At 44.5% G+C, this 26,792-nt stretch overlaps 1 protein-coding gene across 1 annotated transcript in view; it reads left to right on the top strand.

The window, feature by feature from the left end:
• Positions 1 to 26,792, top strand: part of Pde3a (phosphodiesterase 3A) — a 128,527-nt gene that overhangs the window by 84,087 nt on the left and 17,648 nt on the right. The window contains exons 3-8 of the mRNA XM_048335154.1: positions 14,647 to 14,901; positions 15,310 to 15,464; positions 18,560 to 18,684; positions 22,698 to 22,917; positions 25,063 to 25,148; positions 25,780 to 25,934. Coding sequence (XP_048191111.1) covers positions 14,647 to 14,901; positions 15,310 to 15,464; positions 18,560 to 18,684; positions 22,698 to 22,917; positions 25,063 to 25,148; positions 25,780 to 25,934 — 996 coding nt within the window. The remainder of the gene's footprint in view (positions 1 to 14,646; positions 14,902 to 15,309; positions 15,465 to 18,559; positions 18,685 to 22,697; positions 22,918 to 25,062; positions 25,149 to 25,779; positions 25,935 to 26,792) is intronic.

Genomic DNA, 26,792 nt, shown 5'->3' with positions numbered 1-26,792 from the left:
AAAAGAAGGAAAGTGGTTAAAGCAGACAAGACAAGTCGATGTCAAGATGAAAGGAAAGGAGGGAGAAGAAAGCAGAGGCTCTCCCTAGAGAAGGCCCCTAAAGATGACTTGCAAGGGAATCAGCTCGGAGAGAGGTTATTAGAGGACAGGCTCCTCCCGTAGCTCCTCCCCTGGGCCTTGTGCTGATTGGTGGATGGCTTGTGCAGTGCTGATTGGTCGATGACATTGTGCATGCGCTGCCTGAGCTCTTTTCATTGGTTGAGCAGGAACCCAGGGCCTTGTGAAAGGAAGTGTTTGTGTGGAAACAGGGGGCATTATGGGAAGTAGATGTAGTTGAGTGGGAAACCAGGGCATTATGGGAACAAGTGTTTAAGCTGGAACCCAGGGCATTATGGGAACAAGTGTTTAAGCTGGAACCCAGGGCATTATGGGAACAAGTGTTTGAACAGGAACCCAGGGCATTAAAGGAAGAAGTATTTGTGTGGAAACTCTGGGAGTTATGGGAAGAAGTATGTGAGCAGGAAACCAGGGCATTATGGGAAAAAGAAGTATTTGAGTGGAAGCACCGGGCATCATGGGAAGAAGTGCTTGAGTGGAGACCCAGGGAATTATGGGAACAACAAGTGTTTAAGCAGGAGCCCAGGGCATTATGGGAACAAGTGCTTGAGTGGAGACCCAGGGCATTATGGGAACAACAAGTGTTTAAGCAGGAGCCCAGGGCATTATGGGAACAACAAGTGTTTAAGCAGGAGCCCAGAGCATTATGGGGAGAAGTCTTTTGAATGTAGTCCCGGGGCATCATGGGAACAAGAAGCACCACGATGGGCTACCTGTTGTCTGCCACACGTGATGGCAGCCGCAGTTTAACCCCTGTCCACCTAGCAGTCCCCTTTCCTTTTCTTCTCGCCATCCTCTGAGCAAACCCCCACTTGTCTGAGCCGGGGGGTGTTTAGTCTGCAGTTGTATAGGGCCTGGTAACTTTGTGCTAATGTCAGGACCCCAAAACAGAGCAAGGGACACCCCCACCCCAGCAGCAGGGCCACCCTCTGATCACTAAGGAGAAGGAGCACAGGGAGGGGCTCTGGGGCAAGAGAGGAGCAGGCTGCCCCCAAGCCCAGCACTCAGGGGCTGGCAGGGAAGCCAGATCTCCCCCCCTCCCACCATACTCCCAACACCCCAAAACTCTGCACTGGGCTCCCTCACAGACCTCGGGCGTTGCAGAACGCATGCATTTTTAACTTATCTCACCAGAGGCTTCTTGCTAATCCAGCAGGGCAGCCTCGGCTCTTCCTGAGAAAGCTCATTGCACAACAGGCGACAAATACGCAGTGCTGGCTGTCCAGGGCTTAGCTTGGAAAGGGAAAGCCTACTTAGGCAAATAAATGAGTGATTAGTACTTAGTAATTCTTCCTTCCTCCCTCCTTCCTTCCTTTTTTTCCACTTTGTTCTTCCTTTCTCTTCCCCTCTACTTTCCTTCCTTCCTTCCTTCCTTCCTTCCTTCCTTCCTTCCCTCCCTCCCTCCCTCCCTCCCTCCCTCCCTCCCTCCTTCCCTGCCTTCATTTCTTCCTTCCTCTTTATCTCTCTTTCTCTCTTTTTCTTTCTGGATAGTTCCCAGGCCTGGGCATTGTCTCTGAGTTTCTTTGGTTAGCACTCTGTACCACTTGAGCCACAGCTCCACTGCTGTTTTCGTTTTTATTTTTGTTTTGGGGTGGTTTGTTGAAGATAAGAGTCTCATAGACTTCCCCGCCCAGGCTGGCTTCAAACCGCAATCCTCAGATCTCAGCCTCCAGAGTGACTAAGATTACAAGTAGAAGCCACCAGCGCCCACATCAGACTTTATTTCAATCTTGTAAATTGTAATGGACATAAACTAGTATTTATTTCTGGTATAAAATGTGATATTGCAATCTACGTATGCAATGTTCAATGACCAGGTTAGGGAAATTGATAAATTCCTCACCTCAGACATCTTAATATTTCTTTGTCCAAGGCACATTATAAATCTTTTCTGCTAGGTACTTGAAAACATCCAATTGACTATTGTCTATTACATGACCTACATGCAGTAGGCCCTTAACGATCATTCCTTATAGCCTACTTCTTCAACATTTTTACTCTTTTTTTTGTCAATTGTGGGGCTTGAACTCAGGGCCTGGGCGCTGTCCCTGAGCTCTTTTGCTTAAGGCTGGTGCTCTGTCACTTTGAGCCACAGCTTCACTTCTGGTTTTCTGGTGGTTCATTGGAGATAAGAGTCTCGTGGACTTCCCTGCCCTGGGCTGGCTTTGAACCATGATCCTCAGATCTCAGCCTCCTGAGTAGTTGGGGTGATAGACATTAGCCACTAGCACCTGGCAAGCAATTTTAATGCACTAAATGCTCTGATAAGCACTCAGGGTTGAGTGAAATTAAGTACATAGTCAAGCACTGAAGAAGCACGAGAACAAATGATTTCAGTCTAAGCACAGTGCTTACAGAGAATGTTCTGGTGGTAACAAGCCCATAACTTGGTTTGGGGTAGAGCAGGGCATGTGAAAAGTGATATTAGGAAAATTAAAAATAGTTGAGGAAGAATAATGGAAGCGGTGACGTGGATCAAACCACCATGTTAAATTGAAACCCTTTGTAACATGACTTAAAGATAATTTTTTTAAAGTTATAGAGTAATGGGAATAAACAAAGTGCCTATAGTTATGAGGGGTAGAGTTGAACTTCTAGGTGGAAGTAACTACTTACACCCATCCAAGTATGTATGATTAACAAATAGTACATGAAGCCAGTGTTGGTAGCTCACGCCTGTAATCCCAGGTACTCAGCGTAAGATATGAGGATCGTGGTTCGAAGCCAGCCTGGGGAAGAACTTCCATAAGACTCTTTTTTTTTTTTTTTTTGGCCAGTCCTGGGCCTTGGACTCAGGGCCTGAGCACTGTCCCTGGCTTCTTTTTGCTCAAGGCTAGCACTCTGCCGCTTGAGCCACAGCGCCACTTCTGGGCATTTTCTGTATATGTGGTGCTGGGGAATCGAACCCAGGGCCTCATGTATACGAGGCAAGCACTCTTGCCACTAGGCCATATCCCCAGCCCATAAGACTCTTTATGTGTAATTAATGTGGAGATGTGGCTCAAGTGGTAGAGCACTAGCCTTAAGCAACATTTAGTTCAGGGAGAACGCCCAGGCCCTAGGTTCAAGCCTCAGAACCAACACACACACACACACACACACACACACACACACACACACACACACACGTCTGTCCACACTCTTTGTTTCTGAGGTGGTAGCATTTTCCAGTGACACAGATAGGCCAGAAAGCAAGCAAGCCACTGCTTTATGGCTTACATGGGCTTGTTAGCTTGAGTACTTACCACAGGAGCTGGATAGGGGACTTAGCAACCATCAGCTAGTACCTCAGCTTGGCCTTCCCTTTCTCCAGCACTGCTTTGGACTCAGTACTTGCAGAAATAGTGTTGGCTGCTGTATTGACAAAGAAAAGATGATTGGCAAAACTGATTAGATCCCCCAGCACCGAAAATAACAACCACCACCACCACAATAATAATAATAATAATAATAATAATAATAATAATAATAATGGAGTTTCTCTAAACTTTTGAGAATCATTGATAGGAACAGCATATTGTGTTCAGAGGCAGGCAGAGCCTGTTCATTTAACAGTCACATTTTGTACATTCTTATGGTGTGCTGAGCACTAAGATTGTAAAAATAAAAAATACCTCTTGTTCTTGCCCTCACAATCTGGCAAAGGGAATTGAGCCATGGACCGTGAGGCAGAGCACAATCTGACAAAAGACGTGGGGAAACAGGCACAATGGAGCGCTACTTCATTACTTCAATGAATGAGGTGTGTTTGGGAATGGAAGCTAAGATGTTTTGATATTTTCCTGTGGACTCTTTAAGAAGAGAGGAAAAGAAAGGGTAAAGTACAGATTATTCTGTGAGCAAAAGCATCATAGGGTCAAGGAAAGTTCTAGAATAACTGTAGAGATGCGACATGAGTGTATAGGAACGTTAATTGGGGGGAGAATAGCTATAGATGAAGTGTTTTAGACACTTAAGAGACATGCCAAGATATTGAATCCACTCAGGTATTGGTGGCTCTTGCCTGTCATCCCAGCTACTCAGGAGGGTGAGATCTGAGGATCACAGTTCAAAGCCAGCCCAGGCAAGAAAAATCCATGAGACTCTTACCTCCAGTGAACCACCAGAAAACCAGAATTGGTGGTGTGGATTAAGTGGTAGAGCTCCACCCTTGAGTTTAAAAAAAAAATCCATGCAAGAGCACTAGGCCCTGAGTTCAAGTCCCCTTGTATCTACAGAAAACTGGCAACAACACCACCAACAAAAAGATGAAATAAAAGTAGAGTTGAGGGACTATAAAACCATCACGAAAGAAGATCTCTGTTTTCATCCTGGAACTCCTTCCTTCTGAGTCCCAGAACAGAAACATCTTCATCGGGAGTTTTATGATGCTATCCTGAAATTCTTCGGGACTACTCAAATAGCTGCGTGAAATTGCTGCCGAAGGTCCACCATTTCTAGTTCTTTCTGTCTATGAGTGCCAGATTGAATCCAGGGGCAAAGATTGGCCAAGCTAGCAATGATATCTACACAGAAAAAAAAAAAAACATTTGGTGATATGAATTCGAAGTGAGTCACCAGTGCGCATGAATGAATTATTTGCCTATTTTCCTCTTGGATTCAGCACATTGTTGCTAAAACCTGTGGCATATTATTTTGAAATTATCCTTGTACTGAAGTCTTAAAGATTGTGCTCAACATCTGCCTGTTAACTACTCTGCTCTCAGATAATCATAGTTGTTGTTTTTTTTAAGTTATCTGGTAACCATCGGAGTATAACAAGCTTATAACGGGACCCAGCTTCTTAACACTGAAGTCATAAAGCCAGAGTGCTAAGCCATGTACAGTAGCAAGTTTTGTTTCCATTCTCACCCTAAGGAAGAAATGGAGGCAACGACTCTGCTTTGGAGGGACACCAGGCTTCCTAAAACCTGCTCCTCTATGTCTTTGAGGGGCAGAGAATAGGAAAAATGAGTGTTTGGAAATGAGAAGATGGGAGGAAGAAATTACCTGGAGCAGAAGGGGTGGTGGAGAGATGGGGGAGAAGGATGAGTGGATCAAGATGTATCATCCTCATCCATTGACCCATAGAGTTAAAATTAACCTCTCTGTACAATCTATGTTCATTTGATTTAGGAGAGGTCAGGTGCTGGCTTGTTATTCCGAGCTACTCCGGAGGCTGAGATCTGAGGATTGTGGTTCGAAGCCAGCTTGGGCAGGAAAGTCTGTGAGACTTTCTTTCATAGAGAAATATTAACAGTGGGGCCTTCTCTATGACTTAGTTCTGGAAAGGAGAAGGAAGAGGAAGAGGAGGAGGAAGAGGGAAGGAACCAGGTGAAGGAACCAGGCACTGGTGGCTCACACCTGTCTTCCTAGCTACTCAGGAGGTGGAGATGGGAGGAACACAGTTCAAAGCCAGCCTGGGAAAGAAAGTCTGTGGGATTCTTACATCCCATGGACCAGGAAAAAGCTGGAAGTGGAGCTATGGTTCAACTGGTAGAGCACCAGCCTCGACCAAACAAAGTTCAGGGGCTGTGCCCAGGCCCTGAGTTCAAGTCCCAGGACTGGCACAAACAAAAAAAATAATGTGAAAGGAGAATCTATGGATGGATACCATGAAATCTTGGAGTTGGTGGATGATGTTAATAAGTGTCTCTTGATAATGAGAAACCTAAGGTGATAGAGATGAACTGAAAGAAAAGTTTACCTCATGGTGTGTCTGTCACTAAGGTTATTTTTGTATCATCCAGGAGTTACATGGCTTTGTCGGAACAGTGTTTAGAATGCTGGTGACAGGTTCGTGCTGAGATCACTAGCATATGGATAAATGATAAAAGTCACTCTGGGCAGAAATCCTTAACCTCGGGTGTTTTGTTTTTCAACTTGTGGAGTCATTCCTGTGAAAATGCCATATTTCAAATCAGGAGCTTCATTGGGGGAGGTCAAGAAGTAATTTTAGAAGCTCTTCTTGTGTGACACTGGTGTGTGTGTGTGTGTGTGTGTGTGTGTGTGTGTGTGTGTGTGTCCTGGGGTTTGAACTCAAGGCCTGGGTGCTGTCCCTGAGCTGCTTTTGCTCAAGGTTGGATGGAGATCTACCACTAGAGCCACATTTCCACTTCTGGATTTCTGGGGGGCGGGGGGTAATTTATTATAAGGAATAAGAGCCTCCTGGGTTTTCCTGCTGTGCCTGGCTTTGAACTCTGATCCTCAGATCTCAGCCTCCTGAGTAGCTGGGATGACAGGCATGAGCCACAGCTCCTGGCTGACACTGATTTTCATAGGCAAAATCTGGTCAACTGACTAGGTCACCTCCAACCATTAAAACCAGTTGGCAACTAACTAAATAAAATCAGCCTCTCAAGGGGTCTGAGAACCAGGGGAGTCTGGAGTTCCTGAGGGAAAGGGGAAGCTGGAGTTTTTCTCCTCAGGAGGATGGGTAAGGACCTGGAGAAAAAAGGAAATGGGAAATGTGTGTGTCCGAGGTAGACTGAGGTATTGAAACTCAGAGTTATAGTCAGGACCTTGAAAGTCGGAAGGAGAGATCTCTGTCCCGGCATTGGATGCGTGCCGGGTCTAACCTCCTTCTCAAGAGATAGATTCAAAGTATGTAGGGAAAATCCAAAACACCACCACGTGTCTTAGACACAGGGATTGTGAGGCCCAGATGTTGAGAAACAGCTGGTTTCCGGTGGCAATCAACTTAAGTCATTCTTACGCACAGAGAGAGTAGCAATGCCTTCCGTGGGCTGCCCCGGGTCCTTATCCTCTGTCCGATTGTTTCTAGGATGACCGCCTTCATTCATTCACCTCCATTGTTTTTCCTTCCCTATGTAGTAGATGCTCATTTAAGTATCTGTGAGGGAGTAGTGGATGTTTTCTTGGTTCCTTTGTAACACTCTTATTCTTGTATTGTGATGGTAAAGATGATGGACAGAGGGGTGACAGTTTCATAAGTCAGGTCATGAATGCATTTCTTGTTGAACCCCCCTTTCCCTCACTCTCTCCCAGTTCCCCCCCCCCACCATCTCGGTCTCCACCCACAAGTGCCATTTGCCTCTCAGAGCTTAGCTTTCCTCACCTCACATGATTTGCTGCACCGTGAGTCAAAATGGATTCTTTTCTCTGTGAAAACATTGTAAAATATAGTAAAAAAAAAACAAAACAAAAAACGTGTGTGTGTGTGTGTGTGTGTGTGTAACACACTGGAATGGAAAAACAAAACTGAAACGCTCTGCTACCTCACAGGTGGGTAGATAAACTTTCTGTAAGTCCTCTCAGGCATATGTCATTATCAATTTATAAGACTACTTCCGGGCTGGGGATATGGCCTAGTGGTAGAGTGCTTGCCTCGTACACATGAGGCCCTGGGTTCGATTCCCCAGCACCACATATACAGAAAATGGCCAGAAGTGGCGCTGTGGCTCAAGTGGCAGAGTGCTAGCCTTGAGCAAAAAGAAGCCAGGGACAGTGCTCAGGCCCTGAGTCCAAGGCCCAGGACTGGCCAAAAAAAAAAAAAGACTACTTCCATAGGGAAAAATACATTCTCATTTCTGAAATCGTTCACTAAGGGGCTGGAGGCGTGGCTCATACAGTATAACATCTACCCACCCAGTGAAAAGGCCTGATTTTATGCCCTAGCATTGCCCAATAGTTTCATTTACATTTAATTTGAAATTTGACCTTTCTGTAAGTTTTTAAGACCTTATTTTTTTTCCCCTAAGATTTCTGACATAATGGATTCGTGGTAGAAGATGACACTGGCACATTTTTTTGGAAGTGTTTACTGTTGTGTTTTATACATTTTATATGAACTGTGGAACTTATGAGCAGACACAGGAGAGGGAAACAGAGCAAGGAGTGACATTGTCCAAAAAAGAAATGCACTCATTAACTCACTTATTGAAATGGTAACTCCTCTGTATATCACCTGAATAACAATGAAATTATATCTATCTATCTATCTATCTATCTATCTATCTATCTATCTATCTATCTATCTGTCTGTCTGTCTGTCTGTCTGTCTGTCTGTCTGTCTGTCTATCTATCTATATAAATGGTGACTTGCTAGGTATCAGTGGCTCATGCCTGTCATCCCAGCTACTCAAGAGGCTGAGATCTGAGGAGCTCAGTTCAAATCAGCCTAGGCAGGAAAGTCCGTGAAACTCTTATCTCCAAGGATCCACCAAAAAGCCAGAAGTGGAGCTGTGGTCCAAGTGGTAGAGCACCAGCCTTGAGTACAAAAGCTCAGGGACAGCACCTAGGTCCTGAGTTCAAGGCCCAGGACTGGCACACATACACACACACACACACTGTTTTGCTCTCTCGTTTTTTTCTCTCTCTTAAACATCATCATCAACACAACAACAAAAACTCTTCAAATGCCAGTTTTGATGCTTTCCTGTTATGAAAAAATTTAATCTCAGGGAAATTACACGTGGACAAACATTAAATCAACTAGCCTATGGAAATGACTCGTGTCTAGTGTCATAAAAATGGCGGTGACAAGCTTGCCTCACGTGTCTGAGATCCTGAGTTCTCAACACTGCAGAGAGTCACCACAAACAAAACAGAAAGGAGATAAGTGGCAGAATTAGAGTGTTTATAATTTAGCCAAGTTATTAGTGACCTGATGATCATGATACAGTGTCACGGTAGCAACAATCCTAAGGGATTGGGCACCGTGTTGCTCCTTTATTACTGTTTTACAGATACACAAGGAAGCCATCTATTGATCATTTTTGTTTACTGTGGATAAAAGAAAAACAAGAAAAGTTGACAATTGAATTGTCAAGAAATGGCCAAATCTTTGTCAAGGCAGAACACCGCCCTCTAGTGTTGACTGGCATTGTTGCAGGCTGAGCAAAGGCTAGGCATGCTGGAAGGCAAGCTTCATAGCAGTAATGCAAAATTAGCAAAAGACTAGGGCAATGTTCATCATCTTTCAGAACTCATCCTGACCCGTCGAATTTTGTTTATTCTTCCTGTAGTATTTAAAAAGATACATTCACATCAGAGAATCCCATTCTTTTTGCTTCTTGCACAATACTCCATTATTATTATTGTTGTTGTTGTTGTTATTATTATTATTATTATTATTATTGCAGGGCCTGAGGCTTGAACTCAGGGACATTCCTGCCCCAGGCTGGCTTTGAACTGCAGTCCCTCAGATCTCAGCCTCCTGAGTAGCTAGGATGACAGGCATGAGCTCCGGTTGCCTGCCATTGGATGATTAATTTTTAAATAGTCGTGTGAATTCGCTAGTGTCTTGAAGGTGCTTAGAAACCACCAACAGCATAATGGGACATTGTATGGCCAATCTGGTGGTGGGTTGGTTGGGAATAGTCAGAAACACTGTGTGTTGGGCTGAAAGGAATAACGAGGGAACTTGTGACTGATGTCTTTTGCACATCGAGAGCACAGATTTGGGAATTCAAGTTGCTGCGGGTTTGCTGTATCTGATGGAGAGTTTGTTAGAAGGCTGTTTGACAAAGAGCTTTATGTGGTTTTTCCTCCTACTATACATCTATATTATCTCAAGGAACAAATTCAAATGTAAACTCATCTCCCCTGCCAGAAAATTAAAATAAGCAAACATCTGTTTCCTGGGGGGTTGGGGGGGGGTGGGCTACAGGCCAAGATTCGGCCTCCCATGTACAACTTTCACATGATTTCATTTTTTAAAAATTTCCCAAACCCTTTTCGAGTCTAAAATTATAAATGGGCCCTCCGAAAGCATAAATATATATGCATTTTGGCCGGCCCTGAGGTCGCAGCCCCTAATAACGAGGGGAAGATTCCTTTCCCCAGTAAAATTCATCTTCTTAATTTTAGTACATTCAAGATCAAGATGGTAGTTCCTAGGATTCCCAAGGAAATCTCCCAGAGAAAAGCAGGAAGGGATAGAATGACAAAAAAAAATACTATTAGAAATGGAGGAGGTTATGGCTCGAATACTCTACTATAGCTCTATTTTCCCAGGATTGAGAAGCAGAGTGGGGAAAGAAATGTTCCAATGACTCTTCGTAGTGTGTCAACGCTGCTAATGTTTATTCCACATTTATTCCAACTTCCTTTTTTGCACCCTGAGGATGTTTTTCCCATGCTGTGTTTGCCTCTCAGGATGACTAAATCCAAAGAAAAAAACCAAAAAACCAGAAACCAAGCCTTCCAACAGTGGAGTTATGACGGCTGCTCTTAGAATTCTTTTCAAAAAACCGTGTTATAAATCACACCAGCGCAATCAGCCATGGAAAGTGAAACCGGGACTTTCAGACAATGGTGTGTGTGTGTGTGTGTATGTGTGTGTACACCAGTCCTGGGTCTTGAACTCAGGGCCTTGGGTGCTGTCCCTGAGCTCTTTTGCTCAAGGCTAGCACTCTACCACTTGAACCACAGCACTGTTTCTGGCTTTTTTCTTTTTCTTTTTCTTACTCTTTATGTTTTTGGTGGCTAACTGGAAATAAGAGTCTCACAGATTTTCCAGACCAAGTTGGCTTTGAACCCTGATCCTCAGATCTCAGCTTCCTGAATGACTAGAATAACAGGCGTGAGCCACCAGCTCTTGGTGAATTCTACTTTAAAGAAAAAAAATGAATTGACAGTGTATGGTAATTTGGACACTCTGATGCCTTTCAAAGCATGAATTCTTTCAGTACAGCCACACATAACCCCAAACATTTCTCCTTTATCATAACAGAACAGCAATTCCAAGTAGATACCCCAGTGTAAGAGGGAACACACCGTTTTCTATAATGGAATGAATAGCTACATAATCTATTCTGGAACTTGTGTTTAATGTTGATAGTTATATTGCTGCTTGTATGTTTTAAATGTGTATAAACCAAGACTTTCTGGCCTTTTCATTTAAGAGAATAATTCATAAACAATCTAGGTTTTACAGGAGCCAAGCTATTCTGATGGGTCACGGCTTAAAGCCAGCATTAGCTCTGGTAACTGCATTTCCATTAAGTTGACTTAATGAAAACAAAGAGAAGATCTTTATTTAATAAAAATAATAATAATAAAGGTGAACTGAAAGGGAGTAGATGTACCCAAAAAATCCATTATCATCGGTGTGGTCCCTGGTTCTGCACTGTTTATGAGACTTAAATTCCAGATTTTCTATTTAAAGGAAGGAATCCAAATTGGGTTGTCGTTTAAATAGTATCTAGGGAGTTAGATTTGTGTTTTGTTTTTTTAATGTCAAATATAAATTTTTTCCGTTCTAAGGAGCAGCGGTGAAGTCTGGAATGTTCTAGAATACTTCTCTAAAGGAAAGCATTTGTTTGATCTTCTGTACCTTAACAAGACTTTGCTGGGGGTTTGTGAATAGATTATTGGTTCCTTTGTGTACTTGAACATGATTTCAGGCTGTTAGTATAAGGCTTTTGCAGTGGGCTTTATATAAACTTGACTTTTTGTGTTTATTATCGCCGTCTGAGATCTTCCTAGCTAATGACTATTTCTGAATATAATTGTTGTTTGTGTGTATTTGTGTATCTGGCTACAAACTTTAGTCTTCTTAACCACATTTATTAAGATATATACAAGCAAGTTTTCTTTGTGTGTGTGTGTGTGCTATTCCTGGGGCTTGAACTCAGGGCCTGGGTGCTGCCCCTGAGCTTGTTTTGCTCAAGGCTGGTGCTCTGGTACTTTGATAGTTAACTGGAGAGTTTCATGGACTTTCCCTCCTGGGCTAGGATTCCAGGCATGAGCCACAGGCACAGCATACAAGTAAGTTTCATTGTAATTGTTCAGTGGACTTGGAATAAGTTCATATATGTGTACATGTATGTGGTATCTCGATGTATACATAGGCAGATGCATAAATTCACAGAGAGATGTGTGGATGTATGGGTAGATTGGTGGATAGATGGGTGGGTAGATAGATAGATGACTATGGATAGACAGGTGGGTGGATGGGGGGGTAGATGGATAGGAAGGGTGGGTAGGTGGATGAGTGGATGGATCAATGGGTGGATGAGCAGGTGGATGGATGGATAGGATAGGAAGGGTGGGTAGATGGATGCATGGATGGGTGGGTGGATTGATAGGAAGTGTGGGTGAGTGGGTGGGTGGATGGGTGGATGGATAGGAAGGGTGGATAGGTGGATGGATGGATGGATGGATGGGGAGAGAGGGTGGATGGATGGGTGGATGGGTGGGTGAGTGAATCAGTGGATGGGCAGATGAGTGGATGGATGGATGGGTGGATGGATGGATGGATGATGGGTGGGTGGATGGATGGATGGGTGGATGGGTGGGTGGATGGGTGGGTGGATGGATGGATGGGTGGATGGATGGGTGGATGGGTGGATGGATGGGTGGATGGATGGATGGGTGGATGGATGGATGGGTGGGTGGATGGATGGATGGATGGATGGACGGATGGATAGATGGATGGATGGGTGGATGGGTGGATGGATGGGTGGATGGGTGGATGGATGGGTGGATGGGTGGGTGGGTGGATGGGTGGATGGGTGGATGGATGGGTGGATGGGTGGATGGGTGGGTGGATGGGTGGATGGATGAACAAAGAAACTGATACTTGAATAGGTGTGGAAATGCCTGTGAGCCACTCGAGTTTTTCCGACTTGGAGTAAAATCTCTGTCACCCGATGAAGCCTCACTTCTCACGGTCCTTCACCGGCGACTCTGCTGTCTCTCGCCAGCTGGGTGCTTTGTGTTGAAGTGGCAGTCAGCCTGTCAATCTGTGTTTTTTGGCATCTTGTGTGTGGTTAGCCTTGGCAAGCTTAAGGTAAACCAATGTAATTGTTGGTTTTACATTTCATGCCTCTTTGAAGCCTTTGGTTCTTGAAGCCAACAAGGTAGTGATTGCTTCTTACCGATAAGGCAACATTGAGTCACTGTACACTTCTGTTCCTGGATCACAAATGTAGTAACAGCAGGACTTCATAACAGAAGGGAGATTGTACTCAAATGGCTCACTTAATTATTCTCAAATGCCTCACATAAATGGCCCCCTTTGGCGTGTTTCTACTTACACTAAAGGACATTTGCCTCCACAAAACTATAGCCTGGTAACCTTGAAATATAAACTGTGGTAGCTGGGTATGGTAGCTCCCACCTGTAATCCCAGCTATGCAGGAGACTGAATCCCGCGGATCTGAGGATCTGAGTTCAAGGGGCCCGGAGTTCAAGACCCAGTTTTGGCTTACACACACAGACACACACACAGACGATATTAACCATATGTATAAAACATGCATAATTATACATTATAAAGCTACCAATATTGCTCTTAAATTGACTTATTTGTAGTAATTTTCTTATTGACACTTAAGCCTCCTATGAGCCAAGAAAGTACACGGGTCATATGATTACATAAGGCATTGGATAATGACGTGTCCCTTTAGAACACAGGATGAAGACATTTGGTTTACCATACTAAGCCACAGTCAGGGCTATGGAATATCAGATTTGGGCAAGTCATTTGTGTGGAGTGAGGATGAAATAAAATTGGATTTTCACCTCACAAATGTGCTTGGTTAATGATTATGACTTTGACAATGATTGGTTGTGTTGGGGGGGGGATAAATAAATTAATTCTTCTTGTCTGCCATGCTGTTACAGAATCATTTATCCACCGCTGTAATCATTAGAACAATCTCACAAATATTTCCTTGTCCTCATGGTGATGATAATATTCCGCTTAGAGAACAATATTTAGTTATGTACTCTTTTTTTTTTAAATGCCGGTACTGGAGGTTGAACTCAGGACTTGGGTGCTATTCTTTAGCTTTTTTTTTTTTTTTTTGGCTCAAGGCTGGTGCTCTACCATTTGAGCCACAGCTCAACGTCTGGCTTTTCGCTGGTTCATTGGAGATGAGAGTCTCATAGACTTTCCTGCTGGGGCTGGCTTCGAACCTCGAGCCTCAGATTTCAGCCTCCTGAGTAGCTAGAATGACAAACGGTGGCGCCCAGCTGTTATTCATTTTAAGTAACAAAAAGATTGAAAACCGTGTCATGAAAAGGATGAAAAAAAAAAGCTTACATCGCATTGCTTTCTTTGGCTTGCTTATTCATTTTGATTATCTTTAGTTGTACAAAGGAATGGCCATTCAAGGAAGCCCTTTTCATCCATTTGGGGATATACTTACCCAGAATGGAACACACCTTCTACCACGTGTCCAAAAGAAAAGAAAATCCGTTTCCTCAAAAGTGTGTCATTTTGTTGGCCAAGTTGACTCAATAAAACAATTGCAGGGCTGGGAATCTGGCCTAGTGATAAAGTGCTGGTCTTGTATACATGAAGCCCTGGGTTCGATTCCCCGGCACCACAGATATAGAAAAAGCCAGAGGGGGCGCTGTGACTCAAGTGGTAGAGTGAAAAGAGGCCAGGGACAGTGCTCAGGCCCCGAGTTCAAGCCCCAGGACTGGCAAATACAAAAATAAACCCTATTGCACCTGTTGTACTGACGTGGTAGCGTCCAGTGCTGTGACAGTGGTGGAAAAGCCTAGATGAATGCGGTGCCCTCAGCATCTCGGCCCGGCCTGTGGTTGACCCCTGCGTTTGCCTTGGTGTCTCAGTCCTCAGGAACCAGCATCACCGTGGACATCGCGGTGATGGGGGAGGCCCACGGCCTCATCACCGACCTCCTGGCCGACCCTTCCCTGCCCCCCAGCGTCTGCACCTCCCTGAGGGCCGTCAGCAACCTGCTCAGCACGCAGCTTACCTTCCAGGCCCTGCACAAGCCCAGGGCCGGCCCGCTGGTGGCCTTCAGCGACCACGCCTGCTCCGACTCCGAGGACAGCGCCGACAAGGACAAGCTGGCCGTGACCAAGGTGGGTGGGCGACGTCCCGATCGCCTCCTGGGAATCGGACAGAGGCCATTCTAATGTCACCATTGGCCCTGCATGTCCCAGCCCTGGGGCTTGAACTCAGGGCGCTGTTCTTCCCTGAGCTGCTTTTGCTCAAGGCTGGCGCTCTGCCACTTGAGCCACAGCGCCACTTCGGGCTTTGGCTGTGTATGTGGTTCTTACTTCCCGAGGAATCGAACCCAGGGCTTCAGACCAGCACTCTACCACTAAGCCCCCTTCCCACTCCCAAGAAACTCAACATGGTAGGCAAATGATAACCCCATTATGGTGAAAAACACTGGTTCCCTTCCTTCCATTTGATTGCATGTCAAAGATGCACAGTGGTAGTAATAATAATAATAATAATAATAATAATAAAACGCTGTCTCCTAGCGCCTGAGAAGGAGTTTGCCCCCAGGCTTGATGCGAAGAGTCTCATCCACTTGGACTACCACCACCTCAGCCACCGGCCTCCCCACCCTAGAACCCGCCCCGGTGCGGAGAGACCACAGTGCCACCACCAAGCTGCAGGAAACTCCATTGCCCAGGTCAGAATTCCCCTGCCCGGCTCCCACAGAACACTTCCCAGGCGAAGGAGGGGTTGTGCGTTCGGGGCCACCTGAGTGAGAGCATGGTAGCTCATGCCTATAATCCCAGCCACTGGAGGGAACATGGTACTAGGTGAACCCAGGCCAAGCAAAGCTCACAAGATACATTCTCTCTCTCTCTCTCTCTCTCTCTCTCTCTCCTGCCTCAGTGATTGTAAGTGTACACAATAAATTGGTGCGGTGGTTCAGGCCTGTCATCTGTGTGGCAAAAAGGAAGCACAAAGAGGGGGATCAATGTCTAAGAAACTTGGGCATAAAATGAGATCTTGTATCTGGAAAATAACCGACACCCATACACACGAAGGGACGGTCACACACTGGTAGCTCATGCCTCTGGAGGCTGAGATCTGAGGATCATGGTTCAAAGTCAGCCTGGGCAGGAAAGTCTGTGAGACTCTGATCTCCAATGAATTACCAAAACCAACGACAACAAAAAGCCACAAATGCAGCTGGGGCTTAAAGTTGTAGAGTTCTAGCCATGATCACAAAAGCTCAGGGATAGCCCAGGACTGACACACACAAAAAATGATATGTGTGTGTGTGTGTGTATATACACACATATATATACTCTCTACATATATATATATATATATATTTTTTTTTCTTTTTTTGGCCAGTCCTGGGCCTTGAACTCAGGGCCTGAGCACTGTCCCTGGCTTCTTCTTGCTCAAGGCTAGCACTCTGCCACTTGAGCCATAGCGCCACTTCTGGCCATTTTCTGTATATGTGGTGCTGGGGAATCGAACCCAGGGCCTCATGTATACGCGGCAAGCACTCTTGCCACTAGGCCATATCCTCAGCCTTATATATATATTTTTCAACCATTATGAAGTTGTGGAATTCATTCACTTCCTGTAGCAGCGAGCATTGATAAATGGAAATTAATAATATTGTGAAGCATTGCTTAAGAAAGTGAATTATGACCTTGAAATTTCTTTCCAGACATGTTTCTTATTTTACCAGTGAACTTTGCCCAAGTTTTCTGCCATGGCGTAATGTTGATGATTTTCTTTGCAAAGAATGTTTCCACAAAAAATCCATTTATGTCTTTTGCAAATATCATCTGCCCTCCCTTCCTTCCTTCCTTCCTTCTTTCCTTCCTTCCTTCCTTCCTTCCTTCCTTCCTTCCTTCCTTCCTTCCTTCCTTCCTTCCTTCCTTCCTTCCTTCCCTCCCTCCCCTCCCTCCCTCCCTCCCTCCCTTCCTCTCTCCCTCTCTTCCTTCCTTCCTTCCTGTGATTCCTTATTATTTCTTGTCGAATCTCATTTCATCCCTGCACTTTGCTTTTTGTCTATTAAGTGAATTGGAGGAGGTGGAGGGCGGCTGAAATGGAAATCTCACAAGGAAGAGAATTCCAAGCAATTTCATGAACTTAACTGTCAGGGATTCTGCTCTGCTGCCTTAAAAAATAAATACGCAGACTCAAATATTTTCAAAAGAGATAAGGAATAGCATGTCCCACTCAATCTCTGTTCTCTAAAAATACTCATGGGTGTTTTTGCCTGTCGTAAATTTTCCCACTGCCACCCCTTCATTTCACTGTCCTAAAAATTACCCAATATAAATCCTAAGAGTGATACATTTTTTTTTCAACCATTATGAAGATGTGAGAGTCCTTCTGAAGACAACTTAGCTTTTGATTTTTCTCTTCCGTCACTGGTGGGGCTTGAACTTGGGGCCTGGGCGCTGTCGCTGAGCTCTTTCGCTCAAGGCTGGCGCTCTACCACGTTGAGCCACAGCGCCACTCCCGGTTTTCTGGTGGTTCACTGGAGATCACAGAGTCTCATGGGAACTTTTCTGCCCAGATTGGCTTTGAACCGTGATCCTGAGATCTCAGCCTCTGGAGTAGCTGGCATGGAGTAGAAGGCAGCGCTTGCCTGGCCCTGAATATCTTTTAATTCCACATGAACACGTGTTTCTGCTTGGAATTCGATATGCAGCATCCGAGTGCTGCATTTCTGTCATCGCCAGCAGGAAGGAGCCATTTTGGTTACAACACCTCTCCAAGTGGCACTCCATTCATTATGCAGCTTCTATGACAATCTGTTTACCCGTGGCCCTATCATTTCGTCCATTTTAGACTTACTTTACAGTAAAGCATTCAGACAGCATTCAGGCATATCCTGCTTACAGTGACACTCCACGATTGGATAAAGATCCAATTTTTTCCACTTACATTCATGCAAATTATAGATTTAAAAAGAAAATTTATCCAAGACCAAATTTAGCCACGTTTTGACAGGACCACAGGTGTTAGGCCCAACAGAGACAGAAAATTTTCCTCTTAAAGCCCTTCCAAGATGGCGGTCACAGCATCCTAAATTCTTTTCTCCCCCAAAGCAAAGCAGAGACCATTTCAGATTTCACATAGAAGGATTTGGGAATCCATCCAAAATTCATAGAACCATTAATTACCTGACTTCTAGAACATTCCATAACCCAAGCCGCTACAGATCTGTTCATTCCACATTTGTTTGATGGAGAGAAAAAAAAAAAAAGAAACATTTCATGGACCAATAGTCAGTGTCATTAGTGTGTTTAGCACCGGGCTCCTCATTTGCATATTTACAAGGGGCCATAGGTGGGTAATCAATTTCTTTCCTGCGTATTGGAAGAAATAATAATGCAGTCTGTTGCCTGTAAATACTGCAGTAAAGTCTTCTCTTTGAGTAGTTTTACAACCAAAAGAATAATACACAATAAAGAACACGGAAGCTAAGTGTTGGTGGTTCCCGCCTGTCAGCCTAGCTACTCAGGAGGCTGAGATCTGAGGATTGTGGTTCAAAGCCAGCCTGGGCAGGAAAGTCCATGAGACTCTATTTGATGACTTAGTTTTACTATCCTGCTGTAGAATCTGAGCATGAACTCTCTGTTCTGTTCTTTGAAACAAATGTTTTGTCCATAAAGCCCAGACAATATTCTGATGGGCAAGTCCACTATTATGGATGGTGAATAGATTCTGGTAAGATTTGTTCAAGAATAAATGAAGACTTTCTCTCTTTTATTGTATTTTTTTTTTCAATTCTTGTCTTTCCAGTGCTGTTAATTCTGACTCTTGGAATAACCCAGTCCTCATGACCCTCCCTAAAAGCCGATCCTTTACTTCGTCTTACGCTGTTTCTGCAGCCAATCATGTGAAGGCCAAAAAGCAAAATCGCCCAGGTAAGTGACATAATAACTCTGTGACTTATTGAGTCACCAATATTTCTGTCAGTGAAGGAAAATATTCTGATCCACGGGCCGGTGGCTCCCGCCTGTCATCCCAGCTATACGGGAGGCTGAGATCTGAGGATCGTGGTTCAAAGCCAGCCCAGGCAGGAAAGTCTATGAGACTCTTATCTCCAATGAACCACCAGAATATAAAGTGGAGCTGTGGCTCAGAGGTAGAGCACCAGCCTTGGGCAAAGGAGCTCAGGGACAGCATCTGGGCCCTGAGTTCAAGCCCTACAAACAACAAATGTGTGTGTGTATTCTGAGATATTCTGTACTCAGATATCTCTGTTATAACTAGTCTAAAAGCTTCAGTAGCCAATTTAAAGAACTTTCTTTACTTTTAATGACTCACTTTGCACCAGAAGACTGCTTCTCAAAACCCTCCCCCGCTTGACTTAAGTCTCAGCTGTTCAGGTTAGGAAGACATTTTCTCCGACAAGTAGGAGTTTGATTGCGATTCCATTGCTGGAAGAATCCATTAGAACGGTGATCTGCTTTTTCCAGCCATTGAGCAGATGGCCTGTGCTTTCAGAGATGGTCATGAAACTTAGAAGTCATTAAGGACTTGAGAAATAGAATGGCACTTTCTCTAGGATCATGTAGAATGTACTTCCCTTCAGTGGGATTGCTGGAAGGGTTCACACAGATGAGCGTGGGAAACAAGAGACACACACGCGTGGGACTCCAGCAGAGTGAAAGAATTTAATTACAAGATTTCACATGAAGGAGAACACTGTTACAGGGCCGTTCAGGGGGTTCTGGGGATGTAGGATTTCCTGTCTCTGCTGAAAATAACTATGGGAGGAAAGCATCAAAATCGAGAGCCCTGAGATGTTTAACAGATCAAGTTCAAACTTAGGGGGTTCCAACCATGATCATTCAATGTGCAAGAAACACCGCAAGTTAGAGCAAACAGAAAAATAACAGCCACTGCAACATTTCTTTACGGGGCTCTACAAGGATGGAGATCTTTGGATGTTAATTTTTTTTTGAACTTTTAAGATTGTTTTGTCAGTCATGGAACTTGAACTCAGGGCTAGTGCTCTCCCCCTTTGAGCCACGGTTCTAGTCACCATTTTCTGGTGGAAACAGGAGTCTCACAGGTTAGTTGTCAGTGGCTTATGCCAAGTCTGTCATCTGAGCTACTCAGCTGAGACCTAGGATCATGGTTCAAAGCCAGCCTGGGAAGGAAAGTTCTTGAGAATTCTTATCTCCAATGAAACACCAGAAAATTGGAAGTTGCACTGTGGCTTAAAGTGGTAGAGCACTAGCCTTGAGCTGAAGAGCTCAGGGACAGCATCCAGGCCCTGAGTTCAAACCCCACACCTGACAAAAAAAAAAAAACCCAAAACCATGATAGAGTATTTTCTTCAAAGTTTGGGGGCAAATATGAGTCATCCCAACACTTTGTTCCTAGCAAATCTATCTTATAAAAATAGAAATGAATTAAGACATGTTGAGAAGCCAAACCCTTGCCAAATCTTCACTGAAGGAATTTATGACCAATATATTCTAGAAAGAAAAATGTCAGAAAGAAAGTCTGCAATCTAATAAAAGTGGCAAACAAATAAATTTGAGAATCTTGGGTCAACCAGACAAACATTGTAAGCATAAATGTCACTTCCAGACCAGCAGGGAAGTGTTTAAAAGGTTTATTTAAGGATAGAATTAAAATATAAGAGAATAATATGTAATTCAAGAGCAGAATCTCAGGGTCTGTGTTCTTCTGTTGGCCACAAAGGGAGTTCAGGTTGGGAAACTGAGGCACATGAAGGTTAAGAACTTCCTCAAAGCTAACATAATTCATCTTCCTACCTTCCTTTGGTTCTAACAACTAGAGACAGCAAATTGATAATTTAGAGCATTAGGAGTGTGTGGGGTTTGTCCTAGGCTAGGTACAAGATAATTCAAGAATTTTGTTCTATTACTCTGTGTCTCTCCAATTGCATCAGGCAATAAAATAAAATTACGAAACAAGGTAATGCTTGGCTCTTGTGGGCTCACGCCTATCATCCCAGCTACTCAAGAGGCTGAGCTCTGAGGATCATGGTTCAAATCCAACCTGGGTAAGAAAGTCTATGAGACTCTTATCTCCAATGAACCACCAGAAAACCAGAAGTGGAGCCGTGGCTCAAAGTGGTAGAGCACCAGCCTTGAGCAGAAGAGCTCAGGGACAGTGCTCAGGCCCTGAGTTCAAGCCCCATGACTGTCAAAAATGAAACAAAACAAAACAAAGTCACTACATAATAAAATCAAGAAGCTCAAAATTGTGGCGAGGGCGGGCATAGATTGGAAATTGCAGATGGATAGAGCACACTCATGTTCCTGTGTCTTCTTACCTAGATTGTATGGCTCAAAAGAAAGTGTCAAAGTGTAAATGGAAAGGACTATCTGGCCAAGCATGGTGACGTACTCCTATAATCCCAGCTCCATAAGAGGCTGGGGTGGGAGAATGGCTATCCCATGTGAGCCCGTAGGCAAGATCAAGACCTCCATTAGAAAATTAAACTAAAAGACAAAATATACCAGGAAGCCTCGCTCAAGTGGTAGAGAGTTGGCCTAGCAATTGTAAGTCCCAGAGTTCGAAGTCCAGCACTAGCAGAAATGAAAAGAAAAAAGAACCAAAAGAAGAAAATAAAAATAAAACGAGGAAATGAAGAAATAATGAGGAAAGAGGAAAAGGAGAAAGGAAAATAAAAAGAAAAGAGAAAGGACTTATGGCAGAAATAAAAGCACCAGACCAGGCAGGGCTCACCCTTAGTTCCAGCCTTCAAGTGTGTGTGGTTTATCTTCCTCATGATTAATATGGAGGGGACCTGTGTATTGTGATGTCTCTACGTGGCTGTAGCACCACAATTAAATATTTATTTAAAGGAATTTATAGCCAGCTGGGCACCGGTGGCTCACACCTGTCATCCTAGCAACTTAAGATGTGGAGACTGAGGATTGAGGTTCAAAGCCAGCCTGGGCAGACAAATCTGAGATACTCCTATCTCCAATTAACTGGCAAAAACCTGGAAGTGGAGGTATGGCTCAAGTGGTAGAGCACCATCCTTGGGCAATAAAAATAACATGCCTAGAAAGGGCATAAGGTCCACAATAATAATAATATTATATACCCTTGCATTCCACCCAAAGTATTTACTCATCAGTTTGTAAGTTAATTCTAGCTCCCCCATAGTAGGGAAAACATAGCTCCTTTGTCTCTCTGGGCCTGACTTCCTTCACAGAAACTTTTTCTAGGTCCTTCTATGACTTGGCAAACGACCGGAGGTCATCCTTCCTAATGGAGGAGTCCACTTTCCTTTCAGTTCTTTGTCAGGGATGTAGTATTATTTTCCCTGATGGTTGAGTCAAATTCTGTTGTGTGTCACTATCACATCTAGCCAGATCCATTCACCAACTGAAGGGCAATCGGCCTCTACTTCCTGGATTTTCCAAAATAGAAAACAGGAGATAAGAGAAAGTTTTAATTACGGTATGATGTATTTTTTGAGGGGGGGGCAGTCCTGGGACTTGAACTCAGGGCCTGGGCGCTGTCCCTGAGCTCTTAAGCTCAAGGCTGGCGCTCTATCACTTGAGCCACAGCGCCACTTCTGGTTTTCTGGTGGTTCATTGGAGATGAGAGTCTCATGGAGCAAAACCATTTGGTGTACACCAACTGAACAACTCTTAGGGGGAGAGGGGGAGGGGAAGGGGGGAGAGGAGGAATGAGGGAGGAGGTAACAAACAGTACAAGAAATGTACCCAAGGCCTTACGTATGAAACCCCTCTGTATATCACTTTGACAATAAATAAGTAATTATTTAAAAAAAGAAAGGAGTCTCATGGACTTGCCTGCCCAGGCTGGCTTTGAACTGCGATCCTCAGATCTCAGCCTCCTGAGTAGCTGGGATAACAGGTGTGAGCCACCAGCACCTGCTTTTTCTTTCTTTTAATGATGTAATAACTTTCTGTCTCAGGTGCCCTGGCTAATATCTCGCCTCTCACGTCATCCTGCCCCTCTCCGCTCCAAGGGAGCCCTGTACACAGCCCAGTGAGCAAAGTATCTGCACAGCAGTTTCCAGAAGCTGCAGACACCACCACCAAACAAGGCCCGGGTCCTCACCGCCCCCTAACCTACACTCAGAGTGCCCCCAACCTGTCCCCTCCTGCCCTCCCTCCACCCTCCATATGTAGCAGGTAAGGAACTTGGTGTTTATTGTTTTATGGGATTTTTTACTGGTGCAAACAGTCGTATGTGTGGGCCGCTTGATGGAGAATGCATTTGTACATCATGTAACAAATGGAAGTTGAACTACACTCCGGTGGCTCATGCCTGTCATCCTAGCTACCTTGTGACCACACTCAACTCATTTTCTGAATATTGCTTGTATCATTCTGTCCGGATGGAACAAGAAAATCAGAACCTGACAGATTCACCTGACCATTTGGCTGGCAATGTGATCACGATAGAAATTCCTCCTCATAAGAATCATTATTGCTTTCCAGAAAGAGCTTGAACCACTCGTTTTAGAGCAGTAAACTCTGTGTGTGTGGTGTGTGTGTTTGTGTGTGTGTATGTGTGTGTGTGGCATATAGCAAGGAGTATTGCAAGTATGATCACCAAGGTCCCCTGGTATTTCCTAAATCTGATGGTGATCACTGAATTAATTAGCCACGTGTGGGATTTCTAATCTGGACTGTGGATTTACCGAAGTGGTCATTTTCTGAGCCTAGGCAGTTGCACAGTTGAACCAGGCCTCAGATTCACTGGGTGTTAGGCAGAACTTTCGTGCTGTTTGCCTTGGGCCAAGATGGAGTTTCACAAATATTTGTCTGGGGACGTCTGCCTAGAGCTTTCCTGGGAAAAGTCCCCATGTTACCTCCCAATTTGTGGGAAAATCAGCTGCATGAAGAAGGAAGAGAGGAGTTCAAGATTGTCTCTCCACTAACATCATTTCTCTCCTTATAGCTAGTGTGCATGCATGTGTGTATGTGCATGTGTTTAGCAGGATGAATATAACAGAATTTTTATACAAGAGCTTTCAGAGGAAAATACACACACACACACACACACACACATACACACACACACACACACACACACACAAAACCAAGGGGATTTTACTGTCTGCTGTATAAATCCAGTAGTGTGTGTTTTATTGTGTGGGCTTCATAAATCTATAATTCAAACCAGGTTTTATTATTCACTGTGAGACAGCCACCCAGGCAGTACAGAATGTGCCAGAAACACACCACCACCACAGTTCACTGTGATTCCCAGCACTGAGCTGGAAGAACTTTGCCATTGAAATTGAACTTGACGAACTTGGCGTCGAAACCCAGTCTCTTGCTTGTTGTCTTTGCAACAAGATTTTTTTTGGGGGGGGGCCGGGGGGCAAACAAGTTGGTGTATATGAGTTACTAATTTAAATACTCCTTGATTTAAATAATCCCTTTGCAATGAAAAAAATTGTTGAAACTAATAAAGCTCTGCTTTAGCCAGAGTTTCGTTGGTGGGCGGGAAGTTTCTTTTGGACCCTGTTTCTTTTATTCTTGTTTGCATCTCTGAAACAAAATGATTGGATTTCATCATTTGGGGTAATTCGGGCATCATATTTCACTGCTTACCTGGGGGAGGATTGAAGGGTAAAGTCACGTGGTATAAAGGTAAAGACACGGTATTAAAATAATGAAACAAGGAAACTCGCTTCTTTCCATCTCAGAGTGGGTAGGCTGTCGCTAAATGACAAACAGATGAGGAAAAAAAAAAATAAGTTCCTCTGAGACCCTTTTTTGTTTTTTTTAACAAAGTCAGGCTGAACAAAAACATTCAGTAGCCCAATACAGAATTAAAATAAAATCATTGAAACGTCCAAACAAGAGACAGTTTGAAACGGGGCCCAGCTTTTGTGGGCTGGTTCTTTATCAGCTGATCTTGGCTATGGATTAAAAAACAACAACAACAAACCTGAAAAGCTGGCATCTTCCAAGAGCCTCTAGAATGGAGGCTGCCATCACTCAGGCTGCTGGAAATGACCCACTGACCCATTTCTCCCCAGTCAGAATTGTATCCACCAGTCACAGCCCCTTACTTGACCTCTGACCCCCAAGACAGCCAACCCTAAGCTGGGCAGGAAAAGTCCATGAGACTCTGATCTCCAGTGAACCACCGGGAAACCGGAAGTAGAGCTGTGGCTCAAAGTGGGAGAGCACCAGCCTTGAGCAAAAAAGCTCAGGGACAGCGCCCAGGCCCCGAGTTCAAGCCCCACGACTGACAAAAATAAAAATTAAATAATGAAAAAAAAAGAATCATGTACTTATGGCTGTTTTACTATTTCTCAGCTGCGGGAGACCGTATTCCCAAAGGAACACTGCCGAAGGAGACCTCGAGTCAGGTAGAGGGGCCACTCTAACTCCAAACAGGACAGGTAACTCTCACCATCCTTTCCATTCCATTCTTCATAATAGCAGGGCTTTTCCTCTAGCTTTTTCCTGACAACCAAGGCCAGCCATCTTCCTGACTTAAATCATTTGTCCATTTCAAAAGAGCAAATCAAAATCACCTATCATTTTGAAGATCTAGACTTAACACCATGGGAAAAGCTGGGTGCGGGTGGCTCAAGGCCTGTCACCCCAGCAACTCTGGAAGCTGAGATCTGAGGATCATGGTTCAAAGCCATCCTGGACAGGAAAGTCCATGAGACTCTGATCCCCAAAGCTGGAAGTGGCGCTGTGGCTCAAGTGGTAGAGCCGCTAGCCTTGAGCAAAAGAAGCTCGGGGATTGTGCCTAGGACCTGAGTTCAAGCCACAGGATTGGCGCATGCGCGCACACATATACACACACACAGAGATCTCAGCCTCCTGAGTTAATAGGATCACAGGCCTGAGCCACCACCATCTGGCAAATCATACTTCATTAACTCCATGTGCTCACTGGGTTGAAACCATGGTGTTCTGTTTTGTTTTGTCCATCCTGCAATCTTACATTCTGGGTAAGCAGGTGAAAGCAAGCTAGCTCTCCACCCGGCCTCACGGTGGCCTGTGGTCGTTCCATTTCAGATGACACTGTCCAGGTGACATCAGACTATGACACCAACAACAACAGTGACAGCAGTGACATTGTCCAGAACGAAGATGAGGCCCGGTGCCCCAGGGAACCCCCAAGAGAGGCAGCCGCGGGCAGTCCCTTCCCTGCAGAGTCCATGCTGTTCTTGGTGAGCCTGATTCTCCTCGCCCCTTCATTCCCGTCAGAGAAACAACCCCTTCCTTATAGGTCCATGGTGGCCCTGAACTTCAGTACCAGCCCGGCCTGGAGCAGCTCTTCAGAGTTCTGTGGTTTGGTGATAGAAATCATTTTAGAAATATTTATCCTTATAAAGGATGATAGGTCTCCCCTAACCCAATCAAAGATGCAAATAGGCATGGGGGAAATGAATTATGTCATTGTGTTAGACAATATTTTAGAGGGAGGGAGGGAGGGAGGGAGGGAGGGAGGGAAGACATAAGAAAAAGGAAGGAAGGGAGGGACAGAGGGAGAAGGAGAGAAAGAAAAGAAAAGAAGGAAGGGAGAGGAAGGAAGGGAGAGAGGAAGGGAGGGAGAGAAAGATGGAGAAAAGAGAGGGAAGGAGAAAAAAAGAGAAGAAAGAAGGAGGGGAGAACAAACAGTACAAGAAATGTATCCAATGCCTAATGTATGAAACTGTAACCTCTCTGTAATTCAGTTTGATAATAAAAAAAAAAAGGAGGGGAGAGGAAGAAAAGAGAAGGGAGGAGGAGGAGGAGGAGGAGGAGGAGGAGGAGGAGGAGGAGGAGGGGAAGGAGAGGAGGATTTTCTTAGAGCATCTGTTGTTTATACTGTAGCATGTATTTGATTTACAAAGTGTGCCAGTGTTCCTCTTCCTTATAAACCAGAGTGTATCAGCACTTGCTAAATACTAAAAGTACCGTGTGTGTGTGTGTGTGTGTGTGTGTGTGTGTGTGTGTGTGTGTGTGCGCGCCAGTCCTGAGGATTCAATTCAGGTCCTGGCCACTGTCCCTGAGCTTTTATAGTCAAGGCTAGCACTCTACCACTT

This window comes from Perognathus longimembris, chromosome 27 (genome assembly GCF_023159225.1).
Source record: "Perognathus longimembris pacificus isolate PPM17 chromosome 27, ASM2315922v1, whole genome shotgun sequence".
In the NCBI taxonomy this organism is placed as follows: Eukaryota; Metazoa; Chordata; class Mammalia; order Rodentia; family Heteromyidae; genus Perognathus; species Perognathus longimembris.
This window is presented reverse-complemented; position numbering and strand designations above follow the sequence as displayed.